Raw genomic sequence first — 14,931 nt, 5'->3', positions numbered from 1 at the left:
TTTTCTTTTATGGAAACGTTCAGATTGCGATTGTTATAAAATACAGTATCGTGATATTGATTTTCGGTATTTTCGGTTAGTCAGCCGTCGATGATATTTTTGCACCCATATAATTGAAAAAACATAGAAAAAATGCACTAGTATTCACACGGCAACTGCAGTGTCGTTCAGTTCGTTCTTTGCGAGATTGCGAATTTTTATGCACTTTTATATTTTTTGAACATGATTAAAGAAACGGAATTTAAGTAAAAATTAGTTTCATCTAACAAATATTAAGATAAATACTTTACTTTGGTTATTTTCTGTACTTTCGCATATTCTATGAATTGTGTGAATGTTTGTATCATCAAATTCCCGCAATATACTCATCACAGTACCGCATAAAATTATTCAGTATCTAGAGTAATAATTTGAGAATAAAGAATTTACTAAAATCGCATTGTTTAGATAGTATTTGGAAAGATTATCCCTTTTTTCTTGGATACTATTAATTGGGCAAACCCAATACTTTTTATTTACTTTCTTTTTTTTTATAGTAGCTCTTTTGTATATAATCTTAATGTATGGAGCTGACTTCATGCATTTTCCTAAAACAGTTTTCGTTAAAAATCATGTTTCATAGACAAGGTATTACTAATAGAAAAACAAATGAACGATACTTTGCGGAATTAATCAGATAGAAGATTAATCAGATCGCATCAGCATCTTATTGATGGACACGATGTATAAGGTTCAACGTTATCTCAGGTTCGAATCCTAAGTCACTTCAGCTCTTTCATCAATAAAACCTTTACTCTAACAATACACTGAAAGCCAATACGACGTACGAACTGTTTTATTTAAACCGACAGACTTGAACAGTAGATAACTATACACACTGCGAAAACAGAATCTTGTTACATATTATTCTGCGAGTTTCGAAAACGAGTCATAACTACAACTACGTATGAATTTTTATTTCAGAAACTACTTATCGAATTGAATTCACTTTTTATGTAGTTTTTAATTAAGGTTTTACATGTTTCAATAATTTTTCTTTAAAATTGAAAGATTAATTTTCAGCTGAAAATATAAACAAATTGTTATTTTATCAATTTTTTAGTTAGATGTCTTTTAAATAATATGCGATCATATCCCTTGAAATTTTAGCTACAAAATAATCTCTTTTTTATCCTGGGGTTCCTAAAGTCAATATCAAAATGACTGAAGCAATAGAGGAAAATTTTGCACTATTTATCAATCTTTATCATCGTTGTTAAAGCGTTAGCAATTGGTTTAAGCAAGGTTTCTGATATGGGCACGATTTTGCAGCCATTCTTGAGTTTATGTTTTTATGTATCGTTGCCATATACGACTTGGGTTTCGTTTATAGCCAGAAGAACTTTAATTTCTGAAATATCTCACGAAATATTAATATTTTTGAAATTGCATCTTAATATTTTTTTTTTTTTTTTGTTTAAAATAACACAAGGAGTCAATCGATGCAAGAACGTTTTAGGATCCCGTTTAAAAGGGAGGTGTAATTGTACTTTGCAACTGCATCGGTGAACTTCTGAAGAAATTGTACTGTACAATAATAGAGCTTGATAAACAATGCAAAATTTCCCTATACAATTTGTTCTTACCTGCTATAGAAACAGAGTTATGTTTGGCCAAGTTAGTAGATTCACCTTGTATACTCCTTTTGCTTATCAGAAATGCTTTTATAATATGGTGTATCTAAATAGAGAAAATTTAGAAAAAAAATATGATGTTAGGAATGAACGAAGTAAGTGACGATGAATATAGTGTAAATGACGATCAAGAAGATATTTTCCTGAATAAAACCGTTTTTAGAAGAATGATTATAAAAAGCAAATTTGTGACGTAAATTAAAGCAAACAATTTTAGAAGTGATTGTTGAAAGTGTTGAATACACCACGCCATTATCATCTACATCGGCATGAGTATAAATGCTAATTTTATCCGAGAGAATAAGAATAAAAAATAAAATAAAATAACAAATAATTGCAGTAACTATTGCAATGCCATTTATTGAATATTGAAATTACATTTAATTTTGTCATCTCCAAAATAAAGAAATCTTTTTATGCTTTCTTCAATCCAGTGGTCGCCCGTGACTGATTAACAACCCGTAAAGATTCTTTTGATAAGAAAGAAACGTTTGATAATTAACATAGATAGCAAGATAGCTTATTCTAATTTCGTGTGGACAGATTTTACTTTGTGTATGAACAAGTGCCTGTATGTTGCAAAAGGAATCCAATTTTAACAATTTCTTTAAATAAGTTTTAAGCATTCTTAAAATAGCTTGTCACAACAACAAAAAAAAAAAAAAAGAAAAATATTTTTATTTCCATAAGAAGAAGTTTTCCGGCCTATGTGAGCCTTTTTCATCTTGAGAAATGATAGAATACGACACTAATCTTTGGTTAGCTATTTTAAAAGCATCTTATATGATAGGATGAAATTTCACACATGATGTCTTGAAGGAAAAGAATAACGCTGAATTGTATGTATTGACATCAAGGTGTTTGACTTTATAACAGGAAAATTACGGATGTTTTCCAAAAATTTAATCTAAACATTACAAATCGATCTTCAGAATCTTTTGCAGCAAAGTAAATATGTAAATATTTTTATAAAAATTTCAAAACACGTAGCTTTGAATAATCAAGGTTACAAACTCCGGCCTGGTGAGCGATTCTTCTTAGGCAAAATATTAATCATATTAAATACGCATCTACTATTGAGGGAAGCCCACTTTAGAAATCACTTTAGGAATTGTTGACTATTATGTATATCTCTCCTCAGTTTCTTCGTGTCCATCCTTCTTCCTCCTTTTATTTCTTACTTTCTCTCCAAAGTGTGGAACATTGAGCGCAAGTAAACCAGAAACAAGCTGCTGTTGGAACGATCATGTGTTACCTGTGTACATCCAAATTTTTTCAAATGTCACTTTTATTGAAGCAATTCCATCACAACAAATTAAGAAATTAAAAAATGTTATTTCTCATGCTTTGGTGATTGGAAACCGAAATATTTGTTATCATTTGCCAAAGATAATATGAAAGTTTGCAATTGTAGGAATTGAGGAGAGTAAACGGTATGAAAATGTGTCGACTAAGCTAGGAATTTAATTACATGTGTGATAGAGATTTCTATTCAAGTCTATAAATCTATATTTAATCAATATTTAATATTAACCAATATTTAAACATGCAAATAAATAAATAAATGACCACGTATTCTTTTGTTGCGATGCAACGTAAAGATAAATCGTATTCAATTTTTCGGATGTGTTCTCAATTCTTCAAATAACTTAATACTTGAAGTGAAGGGGATAGTTGGCAGACCGATCACAATAGAAGTATTCGGCTCCTTAACTTTTATTTAAGGTCAAAATTCTGACCCCTCACACTTTGCTCTCAATCGATACTTATTGAAACAAAAAGTTGTGATACAACCTTCAATGTGCGTCATTATCTGGAATCGTATATATTGCATAAATGTAAGTTAAATCGGTAAAAATAGCTCAATCCAAGGTACATGTGTCTACATTAATTCTATTCTATCCATACGTAATAATATAGTGTCAGGAGTGGGATTTTATACGCTCTACGTCAGTTGCAAATGTTCATTATCCAAGTATACCATTTCTCATTGCTGAGTTACACACTTACGAAGAGGAAGTGCAGAGGTACTTGGATCCGGGACATATTTCCGTAGAAATAAAAACTGGACTCCAAAGTGGTTCATCGTTTCGAAGAAGTAAAATCGCGTTGAACTGTAAGTAGTAACATTCAAGTATTTTATTTTTTGATAAGAAAATTAACGATTCAGAATTTTTTTGTAAAGTAAATATCAGATGGAAAAATTCGGAGCAACATTCTCTCCAATTGTTAATAAATATGTTAACGTTATCCGATCCAAGCTCTTGGATTCTAGAATCATTTATAATTAAATTAGTACCGGAAGTGAAAAGGATAATTGATGAATTGGTTAGTCGATTATGTTAAATGTAGGACTATATCTACAATAATCATAAGAACTTTGAATTGTCTAAATTGTGTAGTATTACGCTTACATAAATTTTATCTTTATTCGTCGATACCTTATGCTGCAGCGAAATCTTAGAACTTTGTATTATAATTTTTGGAAATCAGATCGATTTCTTTGTGTGTTAAAGGTTTTAAGATTACCGCCCTCTCTTGAATCACGCTCTCAGCTGTTCAACTCTCATTTGTGAGTCTTTTACTATAGAGGAAGGAACGGTGCGATTCGGACAATCAGGTTTAAAATTTAATTAATAAACGGTGGTTTGTCACCATCATATGACATCTCTTTGAAAACTTCAAGATTTATGATAGAATATTTGCTATTGAACGATGAAAAAAGGGAAGGAAAGAGACTAAATATTTATTAATCGTTTTAATATATGAAATATAAAATTAGCTTTTTGTTTAATTTTTCATTCAAGATGCAACATTTTTACCAACCCTTCCTACGATCCTATAAAATAATACAATCTCAAAATGATCTGATGTATTCATCTGCGTACATAAAAATGGTTTATTAGTTAGTTATTCAGAACTACCACGGATAAAATCTATTTCCACGTTTAATTGACCCCGACTATGTGAAGCTCATTAAATTTTTTCCTTCATTAAATATCTTATCTCAGATTCAGATGTCGGAAGTATATTCAAAATTAGAAACGAGCAATTTTTAATTTAATTACAATGTTGCTCCCAAATATAAATTTGGCTAGACTATTTTGAAACGAAGCTGTACAACAATAGAAGATATTTTGGAATAACTATGCACTCTAATTTGATTGAATAAGTACATTATTTTTCTTGGAATTATTTCATTCTTAAGTTGTAACGGGAAATAATCTTTTATTTTTACTTCGTATTTTGTAATTTACTAATCTCTCAAATAGTTTCGAATTACAATATATTATATCAATATCAGAAATAACGACCACCTTTATTATCCTACAAAAATTTGAAAATGATCTAATTCGTTCACATAAATGGTTCATTGATTAATCACTCAGTATTGCCATAGCAAAGATTTAATGTGTTTGCATCGTTTTCTTATGAACTATGGGATTCAAATCTTGAAAATACGTTAAAAACTGGAAATGTGAAGCATTTTATTGAATTAATGGTGTGCATTGTTGGGTTAAGGTTTTGGCATTATTTGAATGAAATATTTGAAAAATAGCTATTTATTTAATATGTTTTATTTGATTACAAGTTATGTAATATTTAACATAATATCTAAGACTTTAATTAATATTAAAAATCTCATTCGTATGTTATTTGATTTCAGGAAGTAGATTAAAATAATTGATTCAGTAGAAAATAATTTACTTTATTTTGATATAAAATAAGATCATTTTCTTTATGTCATCTCTATGATCAAAATAATTAAATAATTGAAACGATTCATTATTTGAAATTGTTATTCTTTATTCCTTTATCTTCATTTCAAAGAAAATAAATTCAGGTTTGCAGCAATAGAACCGGTTTTCTGCGAAATAAAAACCAGCAGAGATATACAGATAAGAAATGTACAGATCCAGATGGCTTTTATTCTGAATGAGAATTTAATTATCATTATAATTATGTTTCTATTCTGTTTCTACTCACTTACAATGATTTGTACACAAATAGTATAATATAATAATAATAACAATATATAATAATTTGTAACAAATAGCTTTTCTTCATTAATAATACAAAAAATGAACTGGATTATAATTCATATATTATAAATTCTACTTATATATACTTATAAAAAGATACTTATAAATTCCATACGCTAGCCTTTTATATTTTCTTATGAATTTTGTTTAATAAGCAGGTGTATTATTCGGTAATTATTCAGATTTCAGTGACCTTGAAATATACTGTCAAGATCAACATGCTGAGTAATTTTGCCTAATATATATGTATAACCTGTTTGGTATTAGTCTCAGATATATACACAAAACTATTTTCGATACTACGTACATAATATATATCGTAATTTGCAAACCATGTTTTGGTTAGGTTTAGGTTAAATCATTTAATTTGACCACGGCAACGTAAACACAGATATTCCTCTTCTACTCCACTTTCCTCATTGATTTTAAACAAAATTCGATATTGTATCAAGACCAAACTTATTTTATTGCTCACCAATCGCCTTGCCACGAAGTTATATGAATTCTGAGATATACATAAAATAGCAACTATGAAAAATTGGTAGATTTTTTGATTTGCCGGAAAATAATTCATGACATCGTGAATTGTATTAAATGCAATAATGAAGTGAAATTTGATCGAGAAAAGTTAATGTTTAGATGTTATAATACATATTATACCAAAAGTCGAAATAGAAAACATAAACACAAGTGTTATCTAAAAATTAATACTTATAAGGATATTTAGTTTCATAATATACATCTTCCAATCGTTCCATAATACACATTTTCCAAGACAAAATAATGCTGCGACCACCTCTACAAAAATCATAATAAACGAATTATGTTTTGCCTCAAATACATTTACCGATTGGACGAACTTTTGTAGTGAACAGTTTGCTTTATGGGTAGAAAAACACTTTGTGCATATGGAAGGTAATAACAAAATTGTCGAAGGCGATGAATGGGTAATGGATTTTTGAAGGAATTCAACACTCAAATGTGCAAGTATTTATTTTATCAATTCCCGATCGAAATTCCAGCTCTTTGTTTGCCATCACCACAGACATCTGGTGATAAAACATAGAATGACCTTTGTTGATTCAGACAGTGATACTCATACGCACGTACCACGTACAACGTATTTAACGAAAAACCAATATTTCCGATCAAGAAATTCGAAACTAACATTACATTAGTTACATAGTAGAAGTTTTATTTTGTCGGCGATATAGCTGTGACAACCAAATTATTGCATTTTTAACATAATGGTTGAAATATCTCCAGGTTAAAATATATCTTACATAGTATTAATAATAAAATGAAGTAATTAACCTGATAATTATAAATTACCATTATCCTCAATATTAGTAAATCAAAATATAACCCAAATTTAATTGAAATCTAATTGTAAGTTAACCCCATAATAAATACATGTTGTGTATCTCTGTAATTGAGACTGAATAGCGGTTATACTCGAAAGTTTATAGGGGAAAGTTACTTAGAATGTTGACATTGGCAATATATTTCATATATCACAAGATTACATCAAAATCAGTGAAGTTCCAAAATGATTTCCTTTTGCAACAATACAGACACTCGACCATACATAAAGTGAATATCTGTCCACTCGATATTAGAGTAGGCAATCCTGCTGTTTTAACTATCGATCATTTAGATGTAAAGTGGTTTACTATGATATCAGCTGGTCCAATATCACAGTGACTTGCTCTCTACTGTAACGTTTACTTATAGTGAGAAAAAGTGTTGACATTGCTCATAATTCTACAGCTACTTATGTGTATATATGTATGTTAAATTTGCTGACTAGTAAAGATTTATTAGCCAAAAATAAGTTTTTCATTGAAAATTTGAAACAATATAAGTTTAATATCGTTACAAAAGTTTTCATTTATTGATCAGGAAAATTGTGACGATAAATATCCGAAATCATAAAACTTTTGTTCTCCGAACTTATCTTATGTAATCTCGTCCAATAGTTTCTGAATCGTTGTCATTCAGAGAATCTATCAAACGTTACTAATTTAATATATTCAATATTAAGAATTTCATCAGGAACTGACGACTGAGAAGGCTAGAACTAGCTAAAAATAGTCTCTTGTATCTGTATCACAGGAATACTGATATTGTAGATTCTCCTGTATATTGTTCTTTCGGACGAAAAATAATATGATTTCAAAATTAAATTTTAAGATTATTTGAAAATCAATTAATTTTTAAAATAGTAATAAATATTTTGTACAAATGTTAAATTCATTCGTTTGTTGCTAGAGATTTATTTTCCACTTTTGGAAATAAATTATTTGTTATTTCATGATAGTTATTTGTTATTTAATTTTGATGCAAATGCTTGATTTGTAAAAATTATTTTCTACAATTAATATCTGACAGGGATGGATAGGATTTAATTTATTAAGAAGTAATTTATCCACAAAACTGAAAAAAAGTGATCGCACATCGCTCGAACGTAGTGCACGTATCAAGCTAAAATCAACTAATAAGAATAAAATATATACAGTGGCTTACGAAAGTGTTCAAACACGCTTGAAAATAGAATAATTTTTTTTTAAATGAACCAAATGATCTGAATTGTTTTTTTGAGAGGTTAGTTGATTAGATGACGTATAGAAAATAATGTCGAAAAAGAATGTAATCGATCAGAATTGCGGAGAAAAAAGTAAAAAGCACTTTTTACAAATTTTTTATCTGGGCTTGTAATGGAAATTTAAACAAATTTTAAACACGTTTTAAAGAGATATGTCATTTGTCGAAAAATTCATCGAAGTTGGTTAATGTTGCTATAAACGATTAAACACGATGAAAATCGCAGTTTTCTACGACTTTTACTTTTTTTACGAGATTTTTTCGGCCTACAACTGTGATAAATCTACATTTTTGTTCACCTTTCGATGACTGTTGCTGTTTTTGCACCAACTGATTTCGATTAAATTTTCAGTATGTATATAAATGATATAATTCTTCATAATTTGTTGTTTAAATTTTCATTACAGAGCCAGATAAAAAAATTGTAACAAATTTCTTTTACTATCCTTTTTCCGATTCCAAACAACTGCAATTTATTCATAACTTTTTTGCGAGTCTTCAGTTAACTAATCCTTCTGATCTCCCAGAAAAATTCAAATCATTTGGTTCACTTTCAAAAAATTATTCTGTTTTGAAAGGTGTTTAAATACTTTCGCGAGTTACTGCATATTTTTAAAAAATGATACCTGACTATGCAAAACTAAAAGAAATAAAAAACGGGATGTATGCGCTTTACTCAGAAATGTAAGGTAGACATTCAGATATTTTTAGGTAATTGATATACTTACCAAATTTGCAAATAAGTAACATTTAGAAATGCCGTAGTCGGGCATTTGCTCTGATTAAAAATTGTCACAATGATGATTAAATTGTCAGTTACTTCAACATATTTCAATGTGTGATTCATATACCTGAGTGAAACACATACATCTTGTCTTTTCTTTTTATCATTTTTTTAGTTTTGCGTAGTCGGATATCATTTTATTTAATCTCTTGAGACCGTACGAATCTGTTGAGACCTGTAAATCGAATTTGAAACCACAATCGGTTAAGTTGTGTTTAAGTTGTAGGGGTACAAACATACAAACATATAGACATATATAGATTGATCATCAGAATTACTAGAAATTAGGATTTCCGATGATTTCTATCCTATATGATAAATTTATTGATAGATGGACCTATTTACAGTGGTTTAAATAGAAAATTATCTAATTATTACTAGATAATTATCTAATATGAACTTAATGCAGTAATATAATATAACTACGACAGCCAAATGAGTAACTCACAACTCACAATAATTAACAATCCATAACAACTCGGCAACTAATGATTAACCAATTCGCAACTCGCACGCAACTCTCTCTCGACTCAACTCTCTCAACTCAACGGACGATTTGCAACTAACTCCTCGCAACTAGACTCTCAATTAACAACTGATGATTAATCGTTCTTCTCCCTCAAGCATCCTTTGTCGTCTTTTCATACCCCCACCACGCACGCGTTCTGTAACCGCCCACCATGGTCACGTACGCTTTCTTCTAAGTAACTATTTAACTGAAGGACTGAGGATATATTGATGATCCATTAGGCCCATTGAAGTTACTCGGTCCTTTTGGCCTGTCTGCCGAATACGCTTTCTCGCAACATTGTATATATTTCGTCGTCTTTCTTACATAATCTTTCCACGACACTACATATATGCATGTGCATACACTAAGGCATAGCACTATAATCGCATTAGTTGCAATTATTTCGCTATTTATGTATTCTCAGTGATTTACAACAATCTTTTCGAACGTGCAATAATATTTCGATGCTATTGTTATAATAATTAATCATTTGTTCTGTTAAAATTGTATATTATCTTGCGCATATTTTTTTGAAAATATTTAATTTCTTACATTTGAAAAAGCAAAGTAATTGTTTTTTTTTTCTTTTCAGTAAATTGGCAACAAAGACGAAGACTGTGTCTTCTTCCTAAGCTTTTGATAATCAGCAAGCAGAAAAAATATTCCAACATGAACAACCTGGGTCATACGCCGCTCACTGTACCAAATTACTCGTATGTTTTCAACTTCGAAAAAAACTTCGATTTCTGGGATACTCAAATGTGGATTAAGGACCAGTTTCCGAATTGTTTTTATTACTGTGGTATCTATGTCACCCTAATTTTTGCCGGGAAACATTACATGTCAAATAGACCAAAATACGAATTGAGAAGCATGCTTATTTTGTGGAGTACACTGCTTGCAATATACTCCATTTTTGGGTTTCTTAGAAGCATGCCGGGTATGTTTCATGTACTAAGGCATCACGGATTTTACCACAGCATCTGTACACCTAGGTAATATCAGTTTTCTTAAAATATTTTCAACAGAATGTGTAATAACATGAAAATTATTTATTAATTAAATCCAAATAAAAATTAAATTTTGAACATTTATTTGAAGCATTATGCATGAAATGAATTTATAAAGAAAGTCTTAAAGAATGTAACTTGCATCTATTAATTCATCATTCGATTGAGTTTATTTTCGATATTAAATTCTCATACCAGAATGATGCAATTAATAGTGTTTGGTCGTATTTACATACGCAAAATGTAGTAAATTATGTAGATCCAGACTTATGTATTATTATGTAGGTCCAGACTTCAAGATAATGATAATTATATGTCATGAACACCACAGCGAGATTCTACTCTCTCGGTTTAGCGAAGATTGACGTAAGAAAGTTGCCGCAAAATTGACTAGACTTTGAAACTCGTGCTCAAAAGAACAAATATCTGTTGCTTGCATTCTATTTTACTCGTCACGACGAGTATTTTACAAAATAAGCATGGTCGCATTTTAATCGTTCATTTGAAAAATGATGCATTCTACTAGCTCTTACTGAAATTATTAACAATATGTTTATTTCGCAGGTAGAATGTAAATAGTGTGATATTAACGAGGAAACAGGAATTTAAGGTAGGAACTAACTTCGTGGTTTTACATTATTTTAAAATCATAGCATGAAAAATGCCTTTCAAATGAGAGATGAATGGAGCAGAAGAGGGTACGATTTCATATTGTTATTTTGCTAGTAGTCACATAAAGGCCACATGAAGGTTAATTACGTTTCTTTAAAATAAAATCACATTTCTTTATGCATTAATCGATGCATTACTGGAGATATGCATTACATTTGTCACATTGTTTGGAAAGTGAATTTATGAAAATATGTCTTGAACTAATCGCTTTTTGGTATGAGCAAGTTAATATTTTCGTATAGTAAATAACGTGGTGTATCGACCAACGTATAAAGAAATTTAATTTTATAAAAAAAAAAAAAACATATTTGATCTTCATGTGTACTATACGTGTTCTACTGTAAAATGCTAATAACACCAAATGGTGCCTTATTCGACGTCATGTAACTGCTGTATGAAGAGATTTTCTCATACACAAAGTAATTTTAGAATAATGCGAAATCATAAAGTTGGCTTTGTTGTATTTAGGATGCGCTATCTCACGTGCTAAGTTATTACTATTATTATAACTCCCTGTTTCCTCAATATCACGTTATTTACTTCTTTCCTAACTGCAATATGAATGAAATGTAGACATAATGTAGCCAATGTAGTAGCCAATAGAACTTTATTATTTTTCAAGAGAATGGTTGATTTGTGACATTTGTACTTTTGCAAGGGTTAGCCCCCGTGATAAAAAAAATTGACTTTTGACCTCGACTTGTCTATGGTCAAAATCAAGGCCAAAACTGCGGTAACTTTTTTACGTCAACTACCATTAAATCGAGAATGTAGAATCACGGTGTAGTGATCTTAACAGATAATTTTGACTCACCCTGAACAAATAAATTGATTGAAGCCTTTTTAGCAACTTATACAGCGCACAAAAAAGCTACGAAACTAATGTTATTAAAAATACAACTTTTAAGATAAATGAAATGTTATCATTACTCAACGTATATTCTTTCCCTCTCTATATAAATTTCAGATCGGCCATTCAACCGTTGGAAGGCATATATGTAGTGCCTTTTTGAAATTATATTCAGAGTAACTGTCACATTCGTCTGAAATGATTCCATATCGTCAAAATGTTGTCTTTTCAGTATCATATTTAGCTTTTGCAACAGAAGCAAGTCAGAAGGAGATAAATTCAAGAAGTAGAGTGGGTGCTTAATTACCATGATCGATTTTTAAGCAAAATAGTTGTGGTAAGGAGAAACCATTCTCGTAATTGATATATGTTTCGCCTGACCTTTTTCTCTTTATTTTTCTTTTCTAAAGGTGATCGAGTACTTTAATGTAAAATGATCTAGTTGTAGTCTGGAAGAGGGGGGAGGGGTAGGTCACGAATTCACAGTGAATCAATCTTCTTGAATCAAAAAGTGCGATCGACATTATTTTCGCTTTTGACTTTGTGGCTCTTATTTACATCGATGAGACATCTAGAATGCCCTTCAGTTGTTTGATGGGCTGCCTAAGATTTTTCCCCCGTTTCCTAAGTTGACGATGCCACGGAAAGGGCAGCGTTTGGATACTGCAGAAACAATTCAGAAAAATGTGACAAGGAAGGAATATATGTTGAATAATAGATAATAAAACTTCATTTACCTTAAAAACTATTTTTTTAATACTATTATCCCGAAACTTTTTAAATGTAAATGCATACAGAACTTAATTTTATACTAAAAGTATCTGTACATGTTCCATCCGCCTTGCGATAGCATACGTATCTAGCAAGGCATTCGTAATATATTTGACACATATTTTCTTTATACGAGAAAATCCATGTCGAAGGAGTAAAAATATCCTGCAAAATTGAGATTGAAAACATATTTCACGGGATATCCCAGAAATTATTACGTTTAGAAGGATGGTTTAAACGTAGCAATTGTCTTCAAGCAAGGGATTCAGCTAAACAGTTTTAATCTGTAATTTAATCTTATCTGTAAATTTTTTTTAATACTGAAAATTCGCGTCTTTTTGTTAACTTTTATTGCAAAATGTTGTTCGATGCTCTGGAAAATTGAGAAACTTCAAAGAAATGTATAAAATATGGATAAATGGGAATTTTTATTTTTGATATTATAACAAAAATAATTGCATTTGTTATTATTGTACTATACTTGAAAATCGTTAGGTTGTATAGTTGCAAAAATTGTAGCAGACTACATTATTATGATTGCTATGTTTCATTAACTATTCTTCAAGTAACGAAGATGAGTCCCGCACGTGTAGCAATCCTCCAAATTAAGCGCGTCCACCATACAGCCACTTCCAATACAAAAGTAAATTGTATGTAATATGAAAAATACACAACATTAGACAGATATTAACAAACAGACTATATAACTTCAATTTACATATCATGTTCATAACATATAACAATATTTCCAAAATATTATATCATAATAGAAATGTAATTATATTCTTTCCAGCCATCTTACTCAAGATCCAGTTTTCGGTTTTTGGTCGTGGACCTTTACCCTATCGAAGCTAGTAGAACTTGGCGACACAGCCTTCATTGTGTTACGAAAGCAACCATTGATTTTTCTACATTGGTATCATCACGTAACAGTCCTTCTCTATACATGGTTCTCTTATGGAGAGGCCACAGGAAATGGCAAGTGGTTTGGCTTGGTAAACTCCTTCGTTCATGCCTGGATGTACTCCTATTATGCTCTGAAAGCAATGCGATTCAAAATACCAAAATGGGTCGCCATGTTTGTTACTACGCTACAGCTATCGCAAATGGTTGTGGGTTGCATTTTAACTGCATCAGCTTACTACTATGTACACAGTGCCCAAGTTGAATGTCATGTTACGCCTTTGAACATCAAACTTGCTATGCTGATGTACCTCAGTTATTTCATTTTATTTGCCAGATTCTTCCAGCAGGCTTATTTATCTAACAAACACATAAACAAAATTGGAAAGAAGGATTAGCCCAATAGATGAAGTTATGACAAGCTGAAGTTTATGTAGAGTAGGTGAAGAAATTTTTTAAATCTTTTTTACGAATGCTTTTCAGTGACATGTCTTAAGAAAAACTTTATCAAAATCTCATGTGATGGATATGGACGTCGAGAAATAATTTGATGAATATAGTTTTCTCAAGCCTTTCTGAAGGCGAAGTTGTAAAAATTGATTGTGAAAGAATGAAAATGGAGAAATAGAATTAAAGTAAATCTTGCACACTGAATCAGGAATAAATTTTTAATATCTTAACGATATTATCGTTAACTATAATACGAATGAATTAATAAAACTCGTCCTGGAAACACACATATCCCTAATCTGTTTACTTATGAAACGATCTCCAAAAAAATTTTTTGATCTCTTTTATTTGTAATGTTTCCTTCAACCGATAACGTGACAAAACCTTACTGGAACAAGAACGGAAGCGATATAATTTTTGAAAACGTAATGTGTTAATATTTGGGTAATATTAACGTATCTAATATTGAATTATTTAATAGTAAAAAAAATATATATATATATATTAAACACAGATTCGCTGGCAAACCTGATATACTTTTATAATAATGAATTATAGGGTTGACATATTTATTGTCGTACGTGTAAAACTACGAAACTATATATATGTTGGGTTCACATTATGATTAGAGTTAGGGGCGTGTAATGAATATTCTCTAGA

The 14,931-nt window shown here is 30.3% G+C and overlaps 1 protein-coding gene across 1 annotated transcript; it reads left to right on the top strand.

The window, feature by feature from the left end:
• The first annotated feature begins 3,457 nt into the window (after positions 1–3,457).
• On the top strand, positions 3,458–14,558 carry LOC139995163 (very long chain fatty acid elongase 6-like). Its single transcript, XM_072018401.1, has 4 exons — positions 3,458–3,511; positions 3,594–3,789; positions 10,208–10,610; positions 13,712–14,558. Exons 1-4 carry the CDS (start codon positions 3,473–3,475, stop codon positions 14,217–14,219), a joined length of 1,146 nt encoding a protein of 381 aa, XP_071874502.1. The 5' UTR covers positions 3,458–3,472; the 3' UTR covers positions 14,220–14,558.
• The last annotated feature ends 373 nt before the right edge of the window (positions 14,559–14,931 follow it).

The sequence above is a fragment of the Bombus fervidus genome, chromosome 15 (assembly GCF_041682495.2).
Source record: "Bombus fervidus isolate BK054 chromosome 15, iyBomFerv1, whole genome shotgun sequence".
Lineage (NCBI taxonomy): Eukaryota > Metazoa > Arthropoda > Insecta > Hymenoptera > Apidae > Bombus > Bombus fervidus.
The sequence above is the reverse complement of the archived record's forward strand: the minus strand, read 5'-3'. Positions and strand labels throughout refer to the sequence as shown.

Coding starts and splice junctions, on each gene's coding strand:
- LOC139995163 (XM_072018401.1), top strand. CDS start 3,473: ATGTGCGTCATTATCTGGAATCGTATATATTGCATAAAT. Junction 3,790..10,207: donor AAGTAAAATCGCGTTGAACT/GTAAGTAGTAAC, acceptor TTTTCTTTTCAG/TAAATTGGCAACAAAGACGA. Junction 10,611..13,711: donor CACAGCATCTGTACACCTAG/GTAATATCAGTT, acceptor TATTCTTTCCAG/CCATCTTACTCAAGATCCAG.